This window comes from Bos javanicus, chromosome 13, assembly GCF_032452875.1.
Source record: "Bos javanicus breed banteng chromosome 13, ARS-OSU_banteng_1.0, whole genome shotgun sequence".
In the NCBI taxonomy this organism is placed as follows: domain Eukaryota; kingdom Metazoa; phylum Chordata; class Mammalia; order Artiodactyla; family Bovidae; genus Bos; species Bos javanicus.
This window is the reverse complement of record NC_083880.1, coordinates 21,105,624-21,132,760: the sequence shown is the minus strand read 5'-3', so window position 1 is coordinate 21,132,760 and position 27,137 is coordinate 21,105,624. Positions and strand designations below refer to the sequence as shown.

Sequence of the window (27,137 nt, the reverse complement as noted above, 5' to 3'; positions counted from 1 at the left end):
ACCAGAGATCAAATTGCCAACATCTGTTGTATCATCAAAAAAGCAAGAGAGCTCCAGAAAAACATCTACTTTTGCTTTCTTGACTATGCTAAAGCCTTTGATTGTGTAGATCACAACAAACTATGGATAATTCTTAAAGAGATGGGAATATCAGACCACCTTACCTGCCTCCTGAGAAATCTGTATGCAGGTCAAGAAGCAACAGTTAGAACTGGACATGGAACAATGGACTAGTTCCAAATTGGAAAGGAATACACTGAGGCTGTATACTGTCACCCTGCTTATTTAACTTACATGCAGAGCACATCATCCAAAATGACAGGCTGGGTGAAGCACAAACTAGAATCAAGACTACAGGCAGAATATCAGTAACTTCAGATATGCAGATGACACCAAACTTATGGCAGCAAGCAGAACTAAAGAGCCTTTTGATGAAAGTGAAAGAGGAGAATGAAAAAGTTGGCCTAAAACTCAACATCCAAAAAACTAAGATCATGGCATCAGGTCCAATCACTTCATGACACATAGATGGGAAAACAATGAAAACAGTGGGAGGCTTTATTTTCTTGGTCTCCAAAATCACTGCAGATGGTGACTGCAGCAATGAAATTAAAAGATGTGTGTTCCTTTGAATAAAAACTGTGACTAATCTAGACAGCTTGGAGAATTTTGAGCATTACTTTACTAGCGTGTGAGATGAGTACAATTGTGTGGTAGTTTGAGCATTCTTTGGCATTGCCTTTCTTTGGGATTGGAATGAAAACTGACCTTTTCCAGTCCTGTGGCCACGGCTGAGTTTTCCAAATTTACTGGCATATTGAGTGCAGCACTTTCACAGCATCATCTTTCAGGATTTGAAATAGCGCAACTGAAATTCCATCACCTCCACTAGCTTTGTTTGTAGTGATGCTTTAATCTGTATGCAGGTCAGGAAGCAACAGTTAGAACTGGACATGGAACAACAGACTGGTTCCAAATAGGAAAAGGAGTCCAGCAAGGCTGTATATTGTCACCCTGCTTATTTAACATATATGCAGAGTACATCATGAGAAACGCTGGGCGGGAAGAAGCACAAGCTGGAATCAAGATTGCCGGGAGAAATATCGATAACCTCAGATATGCAGATAACACCACCCTTCTAGCAGAAAGTGAAGAAGAACTAAAGGGCCTCTTGATGAAAGTGAAAGAGGAGAGTGAAAAAGTTGGCTTAAAGCTCAACATTCAGAAAACGAAGATCATGGCATCCGGTCCCAGCACTTCATGGGAAATAGATGGGGAAACAATGTCAGACTTTATTTTTTGGGGCTCCAAAATCACTGCAGATGGTGACTGCAGCCATGAAATTAAAAGACGCTTACTCCTTGGAAGAAAAGTTATGACCAACCTAGATAGCATATTCAAAAGCAGAGACATTACTTTGCCAACAAAGGTTCGTCTAGTCAAGGCTCTGGTTTTTCCTGTGGTCATGTATGGATGTGAGAGTTGGACTGTGAAGAAGGCTGAGCGCCGAAGAATTGATGCTGTTGAACTGTGGTGTTGGAGAAGACTCTTGAGAGTCCCTTGGACTGCAAGGAGATCCAACCAGTCCATTCTGAAGGAGATCAGCCCTGGGATTTCTTTGGAAGGAATGATACTAAAGCTGAAACTGCAGGACTGTGGCCACCTCATGTGAAGAGTTGACTCATTGGAAAAGACTCTGATGCTGGGAGGGATTGGGGGCAGGAGGAGAAGGGGACTACAGAGGATGAGATGGCTGGATGGCATCACTGACTCGATGGATGTGAGTCTGATTGAACTCCGGGAGTTGGTGATGGACAGGGAGGCCTGGTGTGCTGCGATTCATGGGGTCGCAAAGAGTTGGACACGACTGAGCGACTGAACTGAACCGAACTGAACCTAGACAGCATATTAAAAGGCAGAGACATTACTTTACCAACAAGTATGTCTAGTCAAAGCCATTGTTTTTCCAGTAGTCATGGATGGATGTAAGAGTTGGACTATAAAGAAAGCTGAGCTCTGAAGAATTGGTGCTTTCAAATTGTGGTGTTGGAGAAGACTCTTGAGAGTCCCTTGGACAGCAAGGATATCAAACCAGTCAGTCCTAAAGGAAATGAGTCCTAAAAATTCACTGGAAGGACTGATGCTGAAGCTGAAGTTCCAATAATTTGGCCACATGGTGCAAAGAACTGACTTTATTAGAAAAGACACTGATGCTTGGAAAGTATGAAGGCAGGAGAAAAAAGGGATGACAGAGGACAAGATGGTTGGATGGCATCACCAATTCAATGGACATGAGTTTGGGTGAGCTCTAGGTATTGGTGATGGACAGGGCAGCCTGGTGTGCTGCAGTCTATGGGTTCGCAAAGAGCCAGAACAACAGCAAGTGAACTGAACTGATTCTTCGCCCTGGACCACAGCTGTGGTCTTCACTCCTGTGTGGTGTTGGTAGGAAGCAAACACCATTAACAGTGAGGATCCTTCCTCTGAAGTGTGTGTAGAGCAGCCTATGTAAAGAAAAAGACGGCATGCTTTTCTTCTTAAACCCACCAACCTGCAGTGATGTCATACTGGTAAATTAAAATTAACCATGCTGGAGAATCGACACCAAGGAAATAGGAAAATGCTACACACAGGGCTTTTTTATCCTCTTGAGAACTAGCTTACCAGCACACCACTGAATATTTCTCAGGAATATTCATTGATGGCTCAATAAACCACTTTTCTACGCCTGATGCTGCCTTCAAGTCAAATGAAACTGTCTTAGAACCATAGTTTAGAGCTAAGAGAGTTTCAATTACATTTACTACTATTTTAAGCTTTCAAGGATGCATTGCTATCCCAATATGTCCTTAGATATTAAACTTCTGGAGAGCTGGCAGTAGTATTATAGGCACATATGACTTTTCAATCTAAATTCAGGGCAGCACACAGTAGATTCACAGCAAACTTTAGTTACATGGGATTCCCTGGTAGCTCAGCTCATAATCTGCCTGCAATGCAGGAAACCTCAGTTTGATTCCTGGGTCAGGAAGATCCCCTCGAGAAGGGAGCAGCTACCCACTCCAGTATTCTGCCCAGGAAAATTGAATGGACTGTATAGTCCATGAGGTCACAAAGAGTTGGATGCAACAAAGCAACTTTCCCTTCACTTTTGGTTAAATGAAGGGCAGACTTACTCAAGTTTACAAACACAGCAAGTAATGAGAAGTCTTCTATGTCTTCCCACAATGACATTTCTGCTCTAACTCCTGGACCCTCTGAACTTCCTCATCATTCTCTCTGGACTGTCTTCTTTTCTAGATCATTTTCTATCCCTTCCTTCTGCTTTCCTGATCCTCTTTTACAAATCCCATCCCCTATGATCATAAGATAGTAGAATTAAAAGAGAGAGAAGACATTGTTTATTTCATCTCCCTGGTAATATAACATGATCTAAGGAGTTTAAATTTCTTTGAAAATTATATAAGAGTTTGGTGATACAGTCATGATTTAGACTCATGTCTCCAAATTTTTAGTATAATTGTTATCTTTCTACCTCTCAATACAGTCACACAGAGTACATTGGACAATTCACACAGCTCTGTCTATTGCTGTCTCTTTCCTTTTTCCAAAACAAGGGTTAGAAAATAAGACTGGAGGCAGAGTTCATTGTTGGTAGTGAAGAGGGGTATCATATAAATTCAGTTGATGACTTTTACTTATTCATCTTTTCATTTGACATATTTATTGTTTATTCATAGGACATGTTTATTGAGTATCTCCTATTTAACAGGACTCCTCTAGGAATATAGAATACATCACCGGAGATAATATAAATGATGAAGATGATGAAAACAGACAAATATGTCCATTTTTAAATAATTTGCCTTCAAGAGAATATACCAGTCCTGGAAATGCTCCAGAGTAATACTCTCTGTTCACATCCAGAGATGGGAAAAAAGAAGAAAAATCTCTATTCAAGAATGAGGTGAGAGCTACTGTCATTTAGCAGTGATAATATAAACAAGAACTTGTGGCTGCCTATTCCCCGTGAATTCCTTATGAATTTCATTATTTTGTTTGGCACCTTGCTAGTTGCTGTCATTTTATATTTACCAAGTCAAGTTAAAAGGGATGCCCCAGGATAACATTTCTTTTTTTTGGAATTGCATTCACTCCCCAAAGATCTATTTTCTTTCAATTTAACGACAATAGCAACAACAAAAAAATGTAGCTGGAAAGATTGTTCAAAAAGAAGAACTAAAAAAGCCCAAAGTTAGTGGAAGGAAGGGAATACCAAAGATTAGAACAGAAATAAATCAAATAGAGACTAAAAGCACAATAGAAAAGATCAGTGAAATCAAGAGCTGGTTCTTTGAAATGATAAACAAAATGACAAATCTTTAGCTAGACTCACCAAGGAAAAGACAGGACTCAGATAAAATCATATATGAAAGAGGGGATGTTATAACCAATAACACAGAAATACAAAAGATAATGAGAGACTACTACATACAATAATACGCCAAATACATTGGACAATCTAGAGGAAATGGATTGATTCTCAGTAACACAATCTTCCAAGACTGGTTCAGGAAGAAATAGAAAATCTGAGCTGATGGATGCTAGTAAAGAGATTGAATCAGTAATTAAAAATCTTCCAACACACCAAAGTCCAACATAAGAAGGCTTCACAGGTGAGTTCTACAAAACATTCAAATAAGAACTAATATCAGTACTTGTCAAACTCTTCCAAAAACAGAAGAGGAGAGAACACTTTCAAACTCATTCTGTGAGGTCAGAATTATATACATAAACAAAATACGGACACTATAAGGAAAGAAAATTATAAGTCAATATTCCTGATGAAAATGAATGAAAAATCTTCAATGAAATATTAGCAAACCAAATTAAACAACACATTATAAAGATTGTATGTAATGATCAACTGGGATATCTTCTAGGGATGGAAGGATTACTGAAAATCTGAAAGTGAGTCAGTGTGATACACCATATTAACAGAATAAAGGATAAAAATCATATGATCCTCTCCATAAATGCATAAAAGGCATTTGGCAAAATCAACATCCATTTTTCGCTAAGAATTTTCCCAAAGAAAATATAGAAGAAATGTACATCAACATAATAAAGTCCATAGAAGACAAACCCACAGCTGATGTTATACCTAATGATGAAAAGATAAACACTTTACCTCCAAAAAGATCAGGAACAAGACAAGGATGCACACTCTGTCTACTTTTATTCAATATAATATTGAAGTCCTAGCCACAGCAATCAGGGGGAAAAAAAAGTAAACAGCATCCACATTGAAATGGAAGAAGTAAAACTGTTACTATTTGCAGGTAATGTGATAGTATACATAGAAAACCCTGAGACTTCACCAAAAAAATTCCCTGTTGGAAACAATAAATAAATGCAGCAAAGTTGCAGCATACAAAATTAATGGACAGTTTGAAAGGCAATGACCCTACTCTCTAATGTTGATAAAGTGAAGGATTTTTATGAGAACAAATAGCCACTTAAATGGAAGCATCTTAAACATCAGAAACTCAGATTTTTGTTAAAGGTATGATTTCTTAGAAAAGGAGTTAATTACAAGACTTTTTTTCCTTGATGCAATAGAATAAGAGTTCTAGATTGTAATGTAGAAACAGAAGGGGAAAAGTTAATCTGGATGGAAAAGACGGGTGAGCAGAAGAGTCTTTGGGCAGTTACTGTGAACCTTTGGAAATTAAAAGAAAAAATAAGACAACAAAGCTATATTGAGAAAACTAAATTTTCTCTGGGTTTCTTAAAGAACTTTAGTCAAAGCTACTTTGTTGCCTAGAGGACATGGAAATTTCATGATAAAGTTTCATGGAGAGAAACACTTTACCTCCAGCTGTGTATACTGCTCTTTCTACAATGCATGAGTAAGACTGCATGAAAAGAAACGGAATTCCTCAGAAATTCCCAATTCTTTTATGTTTAGATATCTAAAACAGTCTTTGTACAGCCCATTTTCAGAAGGAATTGCTTACCTCCAAATACACACTCTGGGGTAAAAGAGATGTCATCAAGGGCGATAAGGATGTTCTGTTTTCCACTCAAATCAGCTTCAAATGCCACTTTAAATGGACTGTTACTCGAGAGAGGAACATGTCCGTACATCCAACCAGTGCGTTTATTGCCAATCACTGACCACATAAGGATGTTTAGTCCAGATTCATCAACGGTATACACCTAACAACAGGGAAGAAAACAAACAGAAAAAAATCAACTCTTTGTGGTTTAGGTATTAGAGGAACACGGACATCCAGGTTGTCAATGAAAGAATGGACTCTGGCAATGTGACAACCCAATAACAATACTTCTATATGTGTAAAAGCATGGTTGCCTATGGATGTTATATTTCTTTGGTGAATCAGACCTTGTTTAGTTCTGTCATATTGATTTCTGTGTACCAACTTAGATATGGCTCCAAAGTTCAACTATTTCAAGTCTCTAAAAAGCTGGAGGAGGCGTGCAACCAGAATTTTTTACCACTTAAAAAACAACAACAACAAAAAAAACAAAAAACCATGGAACAACAGACTGGTTCCAAACCAGGAAAGGGATACTTCAAGGTTGTATGTTGTCACCCTGCTTATTTAACTTATATGCAGAGTACATCATGAGAAATGCTGGACTGTATGAAGCACAACCTGGAATCAAGATTGCTGGGAGAAATATCAATAACCACAGATACTCAGATGATACCATCCTTATGGCAGAAAACAAGGAAGAACTAAAGAGCCTCTTGATGAAAGTGAAAGAGGAAAGTGAAAAGTTGGCTTAACACTCAACATTCAGAAAATTAAGATCATGGCATCTGGTCCCATCACTTCATGGCAAATAGATGGGGGAAACAATGGAAAAAGTGACAGACTTTATTTTGGGGGCCCCAAAATCACTGCAGATGGTGACTGCAGCCATGAAATTAAAAGATGCTTGCTCCTTGGAAGAATTATGACCAACCTATGCTATGCTAAGTCACTTCAGTCGTGTCCGACTCTGTATGACCCCATAGACGGTAGCCTACCAGGCTCCCCCGTCCCTGGGATTCTCCAGGCAAGAACACTGGAGTGGGTTGCCATTTCTTTCTCCAACGCATGGAAGTGAAAAGTGAAAGTGAAGTCGCTCAGTCCGACTCTTAGCGACCCAATGGACTGCAACCTACCAGGCTCCTCTGTCCATGGGATTTTCCAGGCAAGAGTACTGGAGTGGGGTGCCATTGCCTTCTCTGACCTACCTAGATAGCATATTAAAAAGCAGAGATGTTACTTTGCCAACAAAGGTCTGTCTAGTCAAAGCTGGTTTTTCCAGTTTTGGAAAACTACTGGTTTTTCCAGTAGTCATATATGGATGTGAGAGTTGGACTATAAAGAAAGCTGAGCGCTGAAGAATCGATGCTTTTGAACTGTGGTGTTGGAGAAGACTCTTGAGAGTCCCTTGGACTGCAAGGAGATCCAACCAGTCCATACTAAAGGAAATCAGTCCTGAACATTTATTGGACAGACTGATGTTGAAGCTGAAACTGCAATACTTCGGCCACCTGATGTGAATAACTGACTCATTGGAAAAGACCTTGATGCTGGGAATGATTGAAGGTGGGAAGAAAAGGGGACAACAGAGGATGAGATGGTTGGATGGCATCACCGACTTGATGGGCATAAGTTTGAGTAAGCTCTGGGAGTTGGTGATGGACAGGGAAGTCTGGTGTGCTGCAGTCCACAGAGTCACAAACAGTCAGACCCAACTGAGCAACTGAACTGAACCTAACTACAACATTAACTTCACATTCTTTGAAAGAGACACACTATTTAGGAGTAATCAGAATCAAAGTGCCTCTTAACAGCAGAATGACCTATGTAGCATTCAATGTTAGCCTGATACCTCTAAGTTTGTTTTTTTTTTTTAATCCCAATTAGTAATATAACTGTACAGACTACCTTCAAAACGCCTTCAAAGGATCTTCCCTCAAAAGGAAGGAAATTTTAGACTGTAAAACTACAAACAGGAAAAAAAAATGGAATTATTATTTGATTTACTCTTTTAGTGTATTCTGAAGAATTGTAAATATTTGGAAAAATGATTTCTGGTTCTGATGGCTAACTGAAAACATACGTTTATCTATACACCTCAAAAATGTTTCCGTCCACAGAAGCACTGGAAAATTAGGAGCACATCTACCAATGTACAAAAATGGTAAATTCTTTCTGGAAGTTTTAAATTAAATGAAAACTGTTGGTTGAAATTACATAAACCAAAAAAAAAAAGAAGAAAGAAAAGAAATTACATAAACCAAACTAAGGAATTTGCAAACATCCACAGGTGAAAAAAACCCACAAAATTGACTGTTCCCAGCAGAATTCTGGAATAACTGTAAGAGATGGACAGCATAGAGAAGAATCTATACATGTGTCACCAGCTTATAATTAATCAAAGAATTCCATGAAAAGCCCGGTCAGTCATTTTGTTAGGAGTTATTGATGCAGACTTGCATACCTAGAACACAGAGGTTGGGTATATACTACTGGAGAAAGTATTTTGTTATGGTGGCCATGAGCAGAGCAAACTAATGAACACATTAAACAAAAATAATTCAATATAGTGGACTGCACAGGGATTAAGACTGAGGGTAGGAGGAGAAGGGGGCCACAGAGGATAAGACGGTTGGGAGGATTATCAACTCAATGGACATGACTTCGAGCAAACTCTGAGAGATAGTGAGACAGGGAAACCTGGTATGCTGCAGTCCATGGGGTCGCAAAGTCAGACATGACTGAGTGACTGAACAACAATAGGGATTAATAAAGAGTAGTGAGCAAAGACCATGCTCTTTGATAATTATCATTGATAATTATATACTGATGATGTCAAAGGAATTTTAAAGAATACAATTGCCAGGAAAGTAGATGACGTTTACAATATGCACCTAACTTTAGTAAGTCATAGAGCTGTTTGAGAGGGTTAGTTTAGGTCAATAAAATTTTGCCAAAGGTCTTTTTTTTTTTTTTGCGGGATAGGTAGTTTAAAGTATGCAATTAATTTTCAACAAAAATGGATAAATATTTTATAGAGATTTACTAAAAAATAAGTGTCCACTTTACAGAAAAAAATATAGCAATTAGAATGTAGAAACACAGGAAATAAGAAGAAGTAAAGGAAGTACAATCAATATAAATGAAGACAGAGCTAACACGGTAAATAATGAAACAAACAAACAGACAAATAGAAAACGTACACAAAAAATGGTTTGTATAGATGCGAAAGAACGGCACTGATTTATCACATCTTAGATTACAGAAAAAAAAATCCAGCCATAAGCTGTTTATAACTGATGTTCAGTTCAGTTCAGTTCAGTCGCTCAGCCGTGTCCAACTCTTCGTGACCCCATGAATCGCAGCACGCCAGGCCTCCCTGCCCATCACCAACTCCTGGAGTTCACTCAGACTCACGTCCATCGAGTCAGTGATGCCATCCAGACATCTGATCCTCTGTCGTCCCCTTCTCCTCCTGCCCCCAATCCCTCCCAGCATCAGAGTCTTTTCCAATGAGGCAATTCTTCGCATGAGGTGGACAAAGTACTGGAGTTTCAGCTTCAGCATCATTCCTTCCAAAGAAATCCCAGGACTGATCTCCTTCAGAATGGACTGGTTGGATCTCCTTGCAGTCCAAGGGACTCTCAAGAGTCTTCTCCAACACCACAGATCAACAGCATCAATTCTTCAGCGCTCAGCCTTCTTCATAGTCCAACTTTCACATCCATACATGACCACAGGAAAAACCATAGCTTTGACTAGACGGACCTTTGTTGGCAAAATAATGTCTCTGCTTTTGAATATGCTATCTAGGTTGGTCATAACTTTCCTTCCAAGGAGTAAGCATCTTTTCATTTCATGGCTGCAGTCACCATCTGCAGTGATTTTGGAGCCCCAAAAAATAAAGTCTGACACTGTTTCCCCATCTATTTCTCATGAAGTGATGGGACTGGATGCCATGATCTTCGTTTTCTGAATGTTGAGCTTTAAGCCAACTTTTTCACTCTCCACTTTCACTTTCATCAAGAGGCTTTTGAGTTCCTCTTCACTTTCTGCCATAAGGGTGGTGTCATCTGCATATCTGAGGTTACTGATATTTCTCCCGGCAGTCTTGATTCCAGCTTGTGCTTCTTCCAGTCCAACGTTTCTCATGATGTACTCTGCATATAAGTTAAATAAGCAGGGTGACAATATACAGCCTTGCTGGACTCCTTTTCCTATTTGGAACCAGTCTGTTGTTCCATGTCCAGTTCTAACTGTTGCTTCCTGACCTGCATATAGATTTCTTAAGAGGCAGGTCAGGTGGTCTGGTATTCCCATCTCTTTCAGAATTTTCCAGTTTATTGTGATCCACACAGTCAAAGGCTTTTGTGTAGTCAATAAAGCAGACATAGATGTTTTTCTGGAACTCTCTTGCTTTTTCCATGATTCAACGGATGTTGGCAATTTGATCTCTGGTTCCTCTGTCTTTTCTAAAACCAGCTTGAACATCAGGAAGTTCATGGTTCACATATTGCTGAAGCCTGGCTTGGAGAATTTTGAGTATTACTTTACTAGCATGTGAGATGAGTGCAATTGTGCGGTAGTGTGAGCATTCTTTGGCATTGCCTTTCTTTGGGATTGGAATGAAAAGTGACCTTTTCCAGTCCTGTGGCCACTGCTGAGTTTTCCAAATTTGCTGGCATATTGAGTGCAGCACTTTCACAGCATCATCTTTCAGGATTTGAAATAGCTCAACTGGAATTCCATCACGTCCACTAGCTTTGTTCGTAGGGATGCTTTCTAAGGCCCACTTGACTTCACATTCCAGGATGTCTGGCTCTAGATGAGTTGCTCAGTTGTGTCCAACTCTTTGTGATCCCATGGACTGTAGCACGCCAGGCTTCCCTGTCTGTCTCAAACTCTCAGAGCTTGCTCAAACTCATGTCCATTGAGTCAGTGATGCCATCCAACCATCTCATCCTTTGTCATCCCTTTCTCCTCCTGCCTTGTAGCTTTCCCAGCATCAGGGTCTTTTCAAATGAGTCAGTTCTTCACATTGGTGACCAAAGTATTGGAGTTGCAGCTTCAGCATCAGTCCTTCCAAAGAATATTCAGGACTGATTTCCTTTAGGATGGACTGGTTGGATCTCCTTGCAGTCCAAGGGACTCTCAAGAGTCTTCTCCAACACCACAGTTCAAAAGCATCAATTCTTCAGCACTCAACTTTCTTTACAGTCCAACTCTCACATCCATACATGACTACTAGAAAAACCATAGCTTAGATTAGATGGACCTTTGTTGGCAAAGTATTGTCTCTGATTTTTAATATGTTGTCTAGGTTTGTCAAAGCTTTTCTTCCAAGGAGCAATTGTCTTTTAATTTCATGGCTGCAGTCACCATCTGCAGTGATTTTGGAGCACCCCCAAAATAAAGTCTCTCACTGTTTCCATTGTTGGGATGAATAAGATGTTAAAGTATTTATTTTTAAAGTGGTAAGGATGTCTGTATTATAAACAAACAAAATAAGATTTCAGGTAAGTATAAAGGGGGGATATTTAAAATTGATAAACATTATAATTCCTCTCACACATATAACTGTCTTGAATCTTCATGCATTCCACCACATGGCTTTGAAATATAGAAGCTGAGACCAATAAAAACAGAAAACCAAATTGAGACTTTATACTGGAGGAAAAATGTCTTTTTCCTAAATTGTCAAATTAAGTCAATAACAGTGAGTAAGGTTGTAGAGGATCATGATTTATCTCTGTGTTTCTATCATCTCTGTGTATCTATCTATCTTTGTTTCAACTAAGAAGCAATCATTTTCTTACACATCCATAGAAAATTTACAAAGGTATACATAAACTTAACAATGATAACGAAAGCATGTCTAATCAACAAAGAGAGGGCATAGTATTGAATCAACAGTCTTGGAATAACCAGCTTCGTATCTGGAAAGAAAATCATGAGTTTCTAACTTCTCACCACATATACACAAAATCAATTATGACTACATTAATCAGTTAGATCTGAAAATCAAAATTATGTGATAACAAACAAGTGAGAATATTTTGCTATTTATGACAGGAAAAGGCTTCCTAAACAAAGCATTAAAGCCAAAATCTATCAGGAAAATAGACTGATGGATTTCACAAAATAAAAATGGGGGAAAAAAGTTGCTTTAACTATGAATATATTAAGTGTTTTTCTCTTTTTAAGAAGTAATATTCAGCTTGGGACCCAGACTTTAAAGCAGAGCTGACTTTTGGTTTTTTCTCAAGGTGACTTTGCACCTAGCTTGCTTTTAGGCAGGTGTAAGAAATATCTTCTTTTGCAAATTCCCATGCCTCTATCCTAAAACTGTGACTTGATTTTAATTTTTAGCAGCATAACTCTTCAACTTTAGGTCACTTTTCTTTTCCTGCTTTTATTATATTCTAAAGGGAAAGTCTAATTTGAAGGTCATATTCGATCAGCTCCTTCTCCTGAGTGTCAACCTTTGCATTTCACAGAGTGCCTTCTCAGCCTGCTAATTTATACTTTAATAGAAACTAACAGCAAGGTTTTTCCCATTCTGAGATTTATTTTCCTATTATATACAATAAAAGATAACAGCACGTGTCAGCACTGTTTCCTCTGTCTGCACTATTGAAGTATCTCTGCCATCAAGGTCTGTGCACCCACCTTTGCTAAGCTGTTAACATAAGCCCATGATTCTCACTACACAACACGCTGGATGAAACATTCTGTTGGACACATTCTCCTACGGACACACTCCCCATCACAGCATCCTCAGTGTTACACAAACTGCTCAGCAAAATGCCTGGCACACCAGGTACAACCTTACCTTTCTTGTCTTCTATTCAGTAAGACCTGTCAGAAGAAATATAGGACACTGATACAGGGAGAATCTTGAAGCTATACTCAAAAAGGGAAGAAATCACTGAAAAATACTTGGGTTCATTTTAACTACTGTTCTTGCGTATTACCTGTGTCCCATTTTACAAATGACTGACACACCAGCATGCGTACACGTTGAGAATTATTGCCTTAGTACATGACTGACTATGTTTTTGCTAAAATAATATGGAATGCTCAAATGGAGGGTATTTTCTAGAGTTTGATAAGTTTGTTTAGAGGGCAGAAATTTGCTAAGTCTGCTCATTTACACAGACTTCCTACTTTTTATGCCTGGGGATATTTGCGTGTATCGTTGTTTCCTCTGTTAAAGATTCTCTGAGGTTATTCTCAAAAGCCGTCATTGATAAGCAGTGTATCACCACTTGTGGATATAAGGACTATGAGGTTCAGCATGTAACAGGAATGAGAGCAAACTTATTAGCCTGGGACAGTTAAAATGTGTTTAATAAAAGAATGAAATTATAGACCAAATACTGATAATGCCTCTCAACAACTTTTGTAATAACATATCATAAAAAAGCACTTTAAAATTAAGCATTAATAATAAACAAAAGGACTAAGCAGAAAAATCTGATGTGTAAATTGCCTTAAGCATGTGCCATACAAACTATAACCTATTTAATTTTGAATGCACAGTTCTATAAATATAAGTATATATTAAACTTTTTTGAATATATTTTTTCCTTCCTGACACTTCACATTTTTATCATTTATCCTTTTACTCAACATATCACTGGAAGAATTTCTATAGCACTAGTGATAATTAAGAAATAGGCCAGGTCCTTGCCTCTGTGGTAACATCACATGGTAAAAATCAGAGACTTGGGGCAAGTCATTAATTCAGGTTATCAGTTTGTAAATTACGACTTCATTGAACTAAGTGGTAATCTAGTGTCCTGATTTGTGTGAATATAATCTAAAATGGGCTTCCCTGGTGGCTAAGATGGTATAGTGTCTGCCTGCAATGCTGGAGACCCGAGTTCAATCCCTGGGTTGGGAAAATCCCCTGGAGAAGGAAATGGCAGCCCACTCCAGTACTCTTGCCTGGAAAATCCCATGGACAGAGGAGCCTGGTTGGCTACCATTCATGGGGGTTGCAAAGAGTCAGACATGACTGAGTGACTTTACTTACTTACCTAAGTCTAAAATGCATTTTCCTTTATTACTAGGAACTGTTTATATACAATATTTTATTAATTCATAATTCAATTATCTATGATATTATTATACGTGGTGATAAGGGTAGTTGCCAATCGGTGTATCAGATGTCCTTTCTAGAATACCTCAAAATACCTGGCCCTCAATGATTTATTGTGCTCTGCATCACCCCTAGAGGGCCTAAGGTCATTTTGCATTTAAGAAACAAGCCTCAATTGAAGTCAGAGTCTTTTCTCTTTTTTGGCCACATGGCTTGAAAAATCTTAGTTCCCTTACCAGGGATTGAACCCAGGCCCTTGACAGTGAGAGCACAAAGTCCTATCCACTGGACTTCCAGGAAATTTCCTAAATGTCTTATTCTGAAGTTTGGAAGTCTAGAAGCAACACAGGGAATATAAAGAATTTCCTCTTGCATTGTTTGAGAGATGGGGGCCCTTGAAAGGGCCAGTTCTTCTAATAGGACAGATATAGATCAGATAACAAACCCAAGAGGACTCTGAAACTGACCAGAAAGGGCTTTGAAAAGTTTGACAAAAAGGATATAGTCTTGGTGGCTCTTGTCCTTGAACAGCTCATTCAAAAGTTAACCTTCAAAAGCAGCAGAACAAAAGGATTAAATGTTATGTCACAGGGGCAATTATAGAAAAAAGGAATACTGATGGCACCCCCATCCAACACCAAACACACACTATACACTGAGGGTGCCACGTTCCGGTTCAGTTCAGTTCAGTTGCTTAGTCGTGTCTGACTCTTTGCGACCCCATGAATCACAGCACACCAGGCCTCCCTGTCCATCACCATCTCCCGGAGTTCACTCAAACTCATGTCCATCGAGTCGGTGATACCATCCAGCCATCTTATCCTCTGTCGTTCCCTTTTCCTCCTGCCCCCAATCCCTCCCAGCATCAAAGTCTTTCCCAGTGAGTCAACTCTTTGCATGAGGTGGCCAAAGTACTGGAGTTTCAGCTTTAGCATCATTCCTTCCAAAGAATCCCCAGGACTGATCTCCTTCAGAAGGGACTGGTTGGATCTCCTTGCAGTCCAAGGGACTCTCAAGAGTCTTCTCCAACACCACAGCTCAAAAGCATCAATTCTTCGGTGCTCAGCTTTCTTCACAGTCCAACTCTCGCATCCATACATGACCACTGGAAAAACCATACCCTTGACTAAACGGACCTTTGTCAGCAAAGTAATATCTCTGCTGTTCAATACGCTGTCTAGGTTGGTCATAACTTTTCTTCCAAGGAGTAAGTGTCTTTTAACTTCATGGCTGTAGTCACCATCTGCAGCGATTTTGGAGCCCCCAAAAATAAAGTCTGACACTGTTTCCACTGTCCCATCCATTTCCCTTGATGTGATGGGCCATGTTTAGGAGGATGATTTAAATAACTGTTACACCAATTTTTTTTGTTTTGTTTTGTTTTGTTTTCTGTTACATTGGTTGTTGTTGTTTAGTTGTTAAGTCATGCCCAACTCTTTGTGACCCCATGAACTGTGGTACACCAGGCTTCCTTGTCCTTTACTATTTTCTGGACTTTGCTTAAACTCATGCCCATTGAGTCAGTGATGCCATCCAATGCCATCATCCTCTATCTCTCCCTTCTCCTCTTGCCCTCAATTTTTCCCAGCATCAGGGTCTTTGCCAATGAGTTGGCTAGCTCTTCACATCAGGTAGCCAAAGTACTGGAACTTCCGTTTCTGCATCAGTCCTTCCAATGAATATTCAGGGTTGATTTCCTTTAGTATAGACTGGTTTGACCTCTTTGCTATCCAAGGGACTCTCAGGAGTCTTCTCCAACACCATAGTTCGAAAGCATCAATTCTTTGGTGCTCAGCCTTCTTTATGGTCCAACTCTCACATTTGTACATGACCAATGGGAAAACCATAGCTTTAACTATACGACCTTTTATAGCAAAATGACGTCCTTGCTTTTTAATATACTTTCTAGGTTGGTCATAGTTTTTCTTCGAAGGAACAAGTGTCTTTTAATTTCATGGCTGCAGTCACCATCCGCAGTGATTTTGGAGCCCAAGAAAATAAAATTTGTCACTGTTTCACTTTTTCCCCATCTATTTGCCATGAAGTGATGGGATCAGATGCCATGATGTTCATCTTTAGAATGCTGAGTTTTAAGCCAGCTTTTTCACACTCCTCTTTTACCTCTGTCAAATTACACTAGTAATTCAAATCAAATTTATATTGAAAACCACAATATGCAGAATATAAAACAGGCAAAGTATCTTTTAAAGACCAGATTTCAATAATTATTGCAGAGAATAAAACATGATTTTGAGCAATAAAGTATGAAAAATAAAATATGCCATAAAAACCCATCTAGTTTTGGGAGGCAGTAAAGCATATTAATTAAAAGCATAGGCTGGAGCCAGTGGATGTGGGAACATCATGGCCTGCCATCTCTTAAATAGTACTGTGACCTTGAACAAATTCCTGAAGCTTTTTCTATCTCATTTTACTCAACTGTTAAAGTGTATAGATAATGTCATTATGTTCCTCACTGGATGGTTGAGGATTCAGTTCAGTTCAGTCGCTTAGTTGTGTCCGACTCCTTGCAACCCCATGATTTGCAGCACAGCCAGGCCTCCCTGTCCATCACCAATTCCCAGAGTTCCCTCAAACTCATATCCATCAAGTTGGTGATGCCATCCAGCCATCTCATCCTCTGTTGTTCCCTTATCCTCCTGCCCCCAATCCCTCCTGGCATCAGGGTCTTTTCCAATGAGTCAGTTCTTCACATCAGATGGCCAAAATATTGGAGTTTCAGCTTCAGCATCAGTCCTTCCAATGAACACCCAGGACTGATCCCCTTTAGGATGGACTGGTTGGATCTCCTTGCAGTCCAAGGGACTCTCAAGAGTCTTCTCCAACACCACAGTTCAAAAGCATCAATTCTTCAGTGCTCATCCTTCTTCACAGTCCAACTCTCACATCCATACATGACCACTGGAAAAACCACAGCCTTGACTAGACAGACCTTTGTTGGCAAGGTAATGTCTCTGCTTTTGAATATGCTATCTAGGTTGGTCATAACTTTTCTTCCAAGGAGTAAGCATCTTTTATGGCTCCAATCACCATCTGCATTGATTTTGGAGCTCCCAAAAATAAAGTCTGACACTGTTTCCACTGTTTCCCCATCTATTTCCCATGAAGTGATGGGACCGGATGCCATGATCTTCATTTTCTGAATGTTGAGCTTTAAGCCAACTTTTTTACTCTCCTCTTTCACTTTCATCAAGAGGCTTTGGAGTTCCTCTTCATTTTCTGCCATAAGAGTGGTGTCATCTGCATATCTGAGGTGATTGATATTTCTCCCAACAATCTTAATTCCAGCTTGTGCTTCTTCCAGCCCAGCATTTCTCACGATGTACTCTGCATATAAGTTAAATAAGTAGGGTGACAATATACAGCCTTGACGTACTCCTTTTCCTATTTGGAACCAGTCTGTTGTTTCATGTCCAGTTCTAACTGTTGCTTCCTGACCTGCATATAGGTTTCTTAAGAGGCAGGTCAGGTGGTCTGGTAGATTAGATCAATGTAAAGGACTTCAGTGTATAGCATATAGTAACCATCTTACATTATTCTCATTTTTTTCCCACTGCTCTTACTACTTTTCTAAATATCACATTAAAACAAAACAAAGCAAAATTTACAAGCATAAGGCCATGGCAATAATGGCTTCCTGAATAGAAGATTTACATGTTGAATTCCATATGTTTTGCAGAAATCATTTAGCTCTAAAACTCAACTTTATTTTGGTTAAGATTTTTTTTTTGATGTGGACAATTTTTAAAGTTTTTTTTTTTTATCAAATTCAGTACAATATTGCTTCTGTTGTTTATGTTTTTTAGTTACTTGGTGATAAGGGATGTGAAATCTCAGCTCCTCAACCAGGAATTGAACCCATACCCCTGTACTGGAAGGTGAAGTTTCACCTTAACCACTGGACTGCCTAAAACTCAACTTTAAAATAAAAACTCACTTCAACCTCATAGGCTAACTGTAAGCTTCTGGGAAGCCCCTTTAGATATATTAACTCATGTGTTATTACTGAAAGAAGTTTTAGGATATAGTTCATTTTTCTCCCTTGAACAAAGAAAAGCTTCTATAAATTACAAAGAGCATTTTTAATTACAAAAGTTCATTTCCTTTTTGTGTCTTTAAAAAATGAGTCTAGAGGAATAAAGGGCTATTAGTTATTTGTAGGGCAATTCTCTTGTCTTGTGCCAAACTTTACCTGTTTTCATAGACATTAAATAATTCACCTGAGCTAGCATTAAATAGTAGGACAAGTCAGAAGCTAGGAGCTGAACTACTGAAACTAAATAATCACATAGGAAATTAATTTGGTTTCACTTAGGGCTTTTTTGGCAATATGTATCAGAAAACGACCAGCACCATTTTAAAGAGTGCTTTTAATTTTATATGTAGGTAGGTAATTGAAAGAAAGAAACTGACCTAGAAAATAAAGTATGTATTAGCATTGGTCCATAAATCATGAGCCTGTGAATCAGAGGATACTGAAGCCTGAATAGACATCTTATTATTCTGAATATTATTCATTCACTATCCTGAATATTACATATTTAGTATCAGGCTTTCTAGTTTCTATAAAACATTTCTTTCATCATGCAGCCTTCTACTTTGCAGGATGGATAGATGTGAATTATTTGGCTTTTTATCCTAAAAAAGTAATAGGGACATCATAATTGAATTTCACCTTGATCTCATCAACTATATAACATTTTGATTGAGCTAACTTTATATGATGCCCTTCACTAATATACTAATAAAATTAAAGTGTGTTTTATTTAGAAGATAATCTTAATATGCCAATGAAGAGCTCAGGCTTGTTCATTATTTGTAGCAATTGTTTTCCAGTTTATTCTTACACTCCACTTTAAATCAAGCTGGGGACCCCTGGAAATCATGTAACTTGCCTTCCTGTTTCACGTCCATTTCTGATTTCCTCCTCTTACCCCCAGGTCCTGTCCCTTTTCCACACAGCATATCTTCTAAATTTTCAAAGATGATATTATTATCCCTCAGTTTAATACTCTCGGCTATAGACTGAATATATCCCCTCAGATTCATAAGTTGAAGCCCAAATTCTCAATGTTTAGATTTTGGGAGATGGGGGTCTTTGGAAGGTAATTAGCTCATGAGTGTGGGGTCCTGTGGATTAGATTAGTGTCCTTTTAAGAACAGACCCAAAAAAGATGATTTCTATCCACTGGTTGAGCACACAGTGAGAGCCAGTTATCTACAAACCAGAAAGCGGGTCCACAAGAGGAACCAAATTGGCCCATACCTTGATCTTGAACTTCTGAGCTTCCAGAGCTGTGAGAAGGAAACTTCTGTTGTTTGATCCACCCACTTCATGGTAATTTGCTATAGTAGTTCAAGCTAAGACTCTCCAATGACTTTCCATGATTCTTAGAATAAAATCTAATCTCCTTACCATCCCTGCAAGGCCCTGGTTCCTACCTATCTCTGATCCTTTCTCTCTTTCTCTTGCTTACTTTGTTCCACTACAGTGGCCTTCAAATACCTTCTACTTTTGAGCTTTTCCCTTAGCTTATTTCTTCTGCCTAGAACATTCTTACTACAGTTATTCACAAGAATTGATCTTTCTAGTTTTTCAAGTCTAAATTCACACCTTGTATTTCTCAGATAGACTTTCTTACTATTCAATATAAAATAACTTTCTCAGCAGATTGTGAGTAATTATGTATTACGGGAAACAGTTTAATTTGGTCCGTAGTATTACATCACAAACAGAAGTTTCATATTGGTGTTCTTTTTTTCAATTTGTTTTCTGTCTTCCTCTACTAGACAGTAAGTTTTTAAGACGTTAATGTAAGGATGACAAATTTAAATTGGTGCTCATTCATAGTTTTTCACTGTTTTATCAGTTAATGTCTTTGAAAGATTTGTGTTTTCTTTGAGTTAGGTACCTAGACAGGGCTCAATTAGGAAACAGAAACTAATATATTTCAAATAGAAGAATTTTAACATAGGTAGTAGGTACTATGTTTATGGAAGAGATGAGAAATCACCAGGGAAATTATTTGGCAACCTATAGATTAGCATGTGCAGGAAGAAGTTTCTCCTCCAAAACCTAAAGTCAAAGGGAGGGAGTAGCGAAGTTGAGTTGCTGGAAGAAGATGGCATTTGTCAGTATCCTTGGTGGGAGTTGAACCAGGGAGGCAAGGCCTTCTGGGGGAACTGAGTCACAGATGAGATGCAGTACAAACTCAGCTAGAGAAATATAAATATACAGAAAAAGAGAAGAGACAAAGAGGAGGAAGGCTTGTCTCCTCTTCCTGCCCTGATTTTTGGCCAGTACCTTCCTTTAGTCAAACTTATTCAGGAATGCGGCAGCAAAGGAGTCTGGGAAATGTTGTTCTCTGGGATACAGAACAGAGCACAGAAAAGCAAGAGATACATAACACTCAGCACAATTTCAGATTTGTGCTGACAAGAGACCATTCTAGCACAATCTGCTATTTGAGCTCTTTTAGGAATGCCAGGTTATTTTTAGGGCCTCATAGACACTTTAGTATGGAACTTCACTTTAGATATTTTCTTTGACATATCCTTTTTAAAGAATTTATGTTATCAATCTAAGAGATGGTTTATAATCTACCAAGTGCTCCAGAGCCACATTTGCTCTTTATTAACTCAAGAAGTGACCTGTTTATGGATATCCTTGAGCTGTGTCTTTCAACGTTTTCAAAGGTGAAGATCCTTTAGAAAGACCCTTGTATATATTTTTCTTACTAGAAAGGCATCATATGCTTAATGTAGAAAAATTATAAAATAAATAAAAGTAATGAAAACAATCTTTTCATCTCACGTTTAAAGATAATTACTCTTTTCATTTTAGTGTATATCCTTTGACATATTTTTTCACATATATATATATATACACACACATTTATACTTATTTACATAGATTAAGGAATAGATAGTCCCATGTTAAAATATGTGAAATTAGATATATTTTTATACATTGTATAAATGTATAATACAATGTATTATACATTCTAGAATACATATTTGTAAATTTGGTTACTTTGGTTATTAATGAATCACAAATGCTTCTCTTTATTATCATTTATTCATTTACAGAATTAACTTCTCCACAGTATTTCACTGCAAGAGTGAATGTACTATATTTCACCAATTCTTAATATTTGACATTCATGTGGCTTCAAATATTCCTTTTTATAAACAACAGTGAGATGAAGACACTTATAAATAAAACATCATGCATATCTATCTTTATTTCCTTATATTTATAGATGTGGAATGTTTTGGTAAATAATATAAAAATTATAAAGCTTTTAATTTCCAAAATGCTCTTTATAATTGCATGCTGATAGCATTGAATATCTATTTATCCGCATCATGCCTCAGTGCATATTATCATTTATTATAGTCTTAAATTTTTTTAATATTAAAAAGAAGAAGTTCCTCCTCACCATAAATTTAGATAATATTATTTTGGATACTTTAGAAAATATATACACAAAGGTGGGTTTTCAGACCCTTTGTAAGAAGCTATCTGTCCATCAGTCTTGTCAATACTGTAACTACAGATGATTCTTTCTAAGGCAACACACCAGCTGAAATACCCCTGCCAAGGAAATTTTATAAAATGTGACACTGTTATACTCAAATTAGAGATTATGAAAAAGAAAAACAGTTGCCCGTGAAGGAATAACATGCAGCTGGAAAGTCTCACTTTAAAAGAGTGGAAAGAATGGGTTTCCACTTCACTGATTCGTTCACATAATATAAAAATATGGTACACTCAGGGAGTTTTTCAGACTGGGAATAACTCAAGATTAAAAGCAACAGTTGAGAAACAGACTTGCCACAGTTACTGTGATCCATCAGAGACATGAGGATACCTTACAAAAACAGTTTCTCCCTGGGTTTCTGTAACAGGAATTTTCCAACAGCAAGTAACAAAGAGAACTTGACTGACTCAGGTAAAGCAGGCTCCGGGATTTAAACAGAAACAGTCTGTCTTCCTTCTTTTGGTCCCGAATTCCTCTGTGTTCTAGCTTCTTTCTCAGACAATCTCTCTCCGCATATCGGGAAAGATGGTCCCCAAGAGCCCCAGATCTAGGCTACTTCTAGCCAGTGATTTGCAACACAGAAGACAGAGAAAGCCTCTTGTAAACATCGCATCAAATCCTGGAAGTGACTATAATTGGTTCTGCTTGGGTCACCTGTGGAGACGGTAAAAAGCCATGGGGGCAGTCAAACCTACCAAGACAATCTGGTGTTGAGGAGGGCAATTTCTCTACACAACCTGGATGTCAGCCTTACTGCAATTCCCCTCCACTATTCTTTCCAGTAGACCTCTCTGAAGACAGCTGAGAGTATAAAAGCAACAGTACACTTAAAGCTGCCTTCCAGTTAGAAAAAACTGTAATCACTATTTTAAGTAAGCTATCAGAAATCAAGACTTGAGATCAACACTTTCATTTCAAAGACAGTTTGGAGAAGCATGGCTAAAAACAGTGGGCTGTTTAACTAGGTAACTCAACTAGCTGACTGTCATAGTTAGGATTTAACAGGTGAATTTTGGGAGACAAAAACATTCAGCCTGTAGCACTGACTGACCAGCTGGTGAATAGCTAAAGGATATACAAATGTTAGTTTTGAATCAAGAAAGCAGCACTTTGTTAGAAAGTGACTGAAATCTCTGTGCATTCTGTTGAAAGGTTTCCATTTCATATTTGCTTCTGTGTGTAACAAATAACCACTGACTACTGTCCTCTTCAATTGCAGTATCTATGTTTTAAAATATCAGTGAAAACAACATATTATAGAGTCTTTTTAAGATCAGTGTTTAGGATAAAATTTAGCATAAGCAAAAGGCTAATCTACTGAATATTTATATACTACATGTAAAAACAAAACAAAAATCCAAAATTTTTTCATGATGTACAAAATACGTGTATCTAAACTGTTAAAAATGAATATCTTTCTTTGTTATTTTTACTGGTTTTTCTAGAGGAAAACAGATTTTCCACTTTCTTGCATGCTTTTATTTTTACTTGATAAGAGCTGGCTTTCCCAGCAATGGCTAGAATTGATAAGGCATTTTATTCTTTCTCTCTTTGCCTCATATTTCTCCTTAGATGTCTCTGAGTAATGCAGAAAATATAAGCAACAAGGATGTCAGATTTTTGAAATCAGATTTCTGGTCAATTGTGTAATCATGGAAAAGTTATTAAGCCACTTTGAGTTCAGTTTCTTTACTGAAAATTCTGGGAAAGCTAAACACTACCTTATTAGGTCAATGTGAGAATTAAAACTGTTAACACGTATAAAGTTAAAATGAATAGCCAGAAAGATAGGAATCACTTAATAATAGCTGTTATTATTTACGAGGGACAATGTTTGAGATAATGACAAAAATTCCAAATTGTATATTTATCCCAACAACAAATGACTGCATAATTTCAAGGCAATATCACTACATATTGTGTTCTGATACACAATCTTTTAATTAGAAATTAAGATTTCAAAATTGGTTCCTAACAAGTGAAAATTTCATTCATTGATCTTTCATATGAGAAGTATAGACGCAGCAACCCGTTTATTTAAAGAGATTAGCATTTGGTGTAGATTCTTGTATTCAGTTAGTTAAAAATAAAGCAGGCGCATTGTTTTCAGTGTGAGCTGATAATATATTTATCTTAAGTGTGCTTTGCTTTTACTTTGGGGAAGAGAATCCTCTCCATTACTATCCCTCTCATCATATTTCTTCATTGTTCCTATCTAAGTTGTTATTAGAAGATACATGTAGAATCTGCCCATAATCTTTCATCTGTAGATAATCTTTTAAAGAGCGTGCACCATAATTGAGTTCAGGTGGCAGCCATGAATGAGACAAATCTTGAAGGAGATTAAGATGAATAACAGAACTTCTTGCCAGAGTCCCATTGCCCCAGAAAGAAATGAGAAATTAATAGAATCAGGATTGGTGTGGTCTGGCTACCAAAAAAAGAGAGAAATGCTTAAACACGCGCTCTGACTATGTCAGTGAAAGACAAATCTCTGTCTTCCTGTTGTACCTTTAAGACTCCTGTGCTCCCGGGATCAACCATGTAGAACCAGAACCGAACAGTGCACATTCCGAGGCTTGCTGGAAAGTATTGGGAAGTGGTGATTCTTGCAGTGTATCCTTCTTTGGGGCCAGATGAGTTGACAAACAGGAAGTGCTGACCACTACCTTGAAATAGATAAACAATTTTTATTTAGTGAAATGATAAATTTTGTAGCACGAGGTAGAATATATTTAAATCGTGTATGAATTTCAGTTTTCCCCAAACACACACACGCACGCACAGAGAAAATTAAACACAACTCACTTTCTGTCAATTATATATCAACAATATTGACTTCTTTAAACCAACATTAAAAAGAGTATCACCATGATTATGTAATTCACAAGATTCACCTTGGTATGTGACTTGTGCATAAAGATGATCAAATATTTCGTTGACTCTGAAAGTGTATTCCTTTTCTCCTACATTGCACAAACTTGTCTGTCAGTTTCAAGCAAATAAAATATTTCGTATGCTGCATGTAGAACAGGTATGGAGGGTGTTGGGACTGACTGATACTCTATGTTATTTTTGGTTGTTCCAATTCTCACACTGACCAAAGTAGCAGTGAATGGCAGATAAGAACTGCAAAGTGAAATGTAATTCTGAAATTTACCTTATTATTTTTCTGAACAATAGATAACTTCTCAACTACATTAGTATGTGAACGATCTCTCAATTTAAACACAACTGGATTTTCTTTTTCTGTAGACATCATCAAAATGCATCACAGTTACTACTTCCTCTGCGGCTTTTACTAGGGGAGAATGAAATGTGTGTATATATATATATTTATATATATATATAAACATTTCCTCAGGTTAATTATTTATTTATAGTTCTAAACAAAGTCCATTAAAATATTCTTTAGTTACAAGTATTTTTTCTTGTGGCTTTCTCAGTATTTTTACTGAGAAATACACATGTAAATCATAAATTGTGAGTTAACAGTATGCCTTTTCCAGAATGTCATATAGTTGGAATCATACAGTACATAGTCTTTTTAGATTAGCCTGTTTCAGTTAGCAATATGTACCATTTAAGGTTCTTCTGTTTCTTTTTGTGACTTGATAGCTCATTTATTATTACCACTGGATAACATTTCCTTATATGGATGCACCACAGTTTCTGTATCTGTTCACCTATGAAGGACATCCTGGTTTCTTCTCAGCTTTAGCAAATGTAAATAAAGTTTTTATAAGCATTAGTGTGTAAATTGTTGTGTGGACAGAAGTTCTCAACTCATTTGTAAATACACCAAGGTAGACAACAGCTGGATCTTACAGTAAGACTAGGCTTAGTTTTGTATGAAGCGGACAATCTATTTTCCAAAGTTGGCAGTCCCACCAGCAATGAATGAGTTCCCATTTCTTCTCATTCTTATCTGCATTTGGAGTTATCAGTGACCTGGATTTTAGCTACTGTAATAGATAATATTTATTTGTGTTCTCTATTGAGGGCAAGTCTTGTTAGAGAGAACAGACTGTTCTGGATAAATGGCAACTTTTCTCCTCCACCAGCTCAAAGCGGAGAGGAGTTTTCTCTGATCTTTACTGTGAGAAATGGTAGGGCTCCTGAAGTTAAACCGTAAACAAGTGTGAGGACCTCTAACACTGGATATCCCCCGGGATTTTTTAATCTCTCAAATGGGTGCACATTGCTGTTGTTTAGTGGCTAAGTCATCTCCAACTCTTTCGCAACTCTGTGGACTGTAGCCCGCTAGGCTCCTCTGTCCATGGGATTTCCTAGGCAGGAATACTGGAATGGGTTGCTATCTCCTGCTCCAAGGGATCTTCCTGACCCAGAAACTGAAACTGCGTCTCCTACATGGACAGATTCTTTTCCACTGAGACACCTGGGAAGCCCAGGGCACACTGAGCCTAGAGCCCTTCATCAGTTAGGGATTAGAACTTCCTCCCCCAGTTCTGATTCCTGCAGAGGTTTCTGCTCTTGAGCTTCTGCTCCAGGAAGCTGTGATTCTGTTTCTCCTATTTGGCTTCAATTTGGAGGCAGTGGTTTGCCTTTGACATCGATTCTCTAACAGATCTAAAAGAGCTGTTGATTTTTAGTTTATTCAGCTTTTTGTCTTGTTATGAGGATAGGAATAATGACTTCCAAATGACTTACATGTCAGATGAGAAACTGAAAGTGACTGGTATATATTAAAAAAAACTATTCCTTTCTGAAAGTATTTCTCTTCATTAAGGACCTTTATAATGTCTGGCAAAATAAAGAAAAAATCTTATCCAAGAAAAATAACCAAGAAACATGAAGTATGAGTTATTGCAGCAAGATTCTCCTCAATATAAAAGAGTGGTGGGAATTCCCTGATGGTCCAATGGTTGAGAAATGGGCTTCCCAGCCAGGGGACTGGGTTTGATCCCTGGTCAGGGAACTAAGATTCTGCATGCCACAAACAAGACCTGATGCAGCCAAATAAGTAAATAAAGCATTTGTTTAAAAAAAGAGTGGTAGTGGAAATAATTTGAAATGCTTCTCTATTACATCTGTGAATGGTCTTCTATCTTCAACGTTCTATGAAATTTATTTTATGTGCTAGCAAGTACTGGATTAGGAAAACTGTACACACTATTTTAATCCAACAATGAAACAGTTTTCTTTCACATTTCATTGCAAGGATGTCACTTGCTTGTTTTCTTATTTGGAAAATGAAGACATATATGTGGCATGCTCAACCAAGGTATACCTACACTTCATCTGTTAAACCCAAGAACTGTGACTTATTCCTTAAGAACATGCATTCTTTATGCTATTTTGATTAAATAAGAACATTGAAGCTTTCCCTCATCTTAATTACATTTTATACCCTTGATGACTTATAATTAGCTTAAATAATTACTC

At 37.8% G+C, this 27,137-nt stretch overlaps 1 protein-coding gene across 1 annotated transcript in view; it reads right to left on the bottom strand.

Annotated features, from left to right (window-relative positions):
- Positions 1-27,137, bottom strand: part of MALRD1 (MAM and LDL receptor class A domain containing 1) — a 555,525-nt gene that overhangs the window by 128,781 nt on the left and 399,607 nt on the right. The window contains exons 33-34 of the mRNA XM_061435952.1: positions 24,243-24,400; positions 6,021-6,222 (exon numbers count right to left, since the gene is read on the bottom strand). Coding sequence (XP_061291936.1) covers positions 6,021-6,222; positions 24,243-24,400 — 360 coding nt within the window. The remainder of the gene's footprint in view (positions 1-6,020; positions 6,223-24,242; positions 24,401-27,137) is intronic.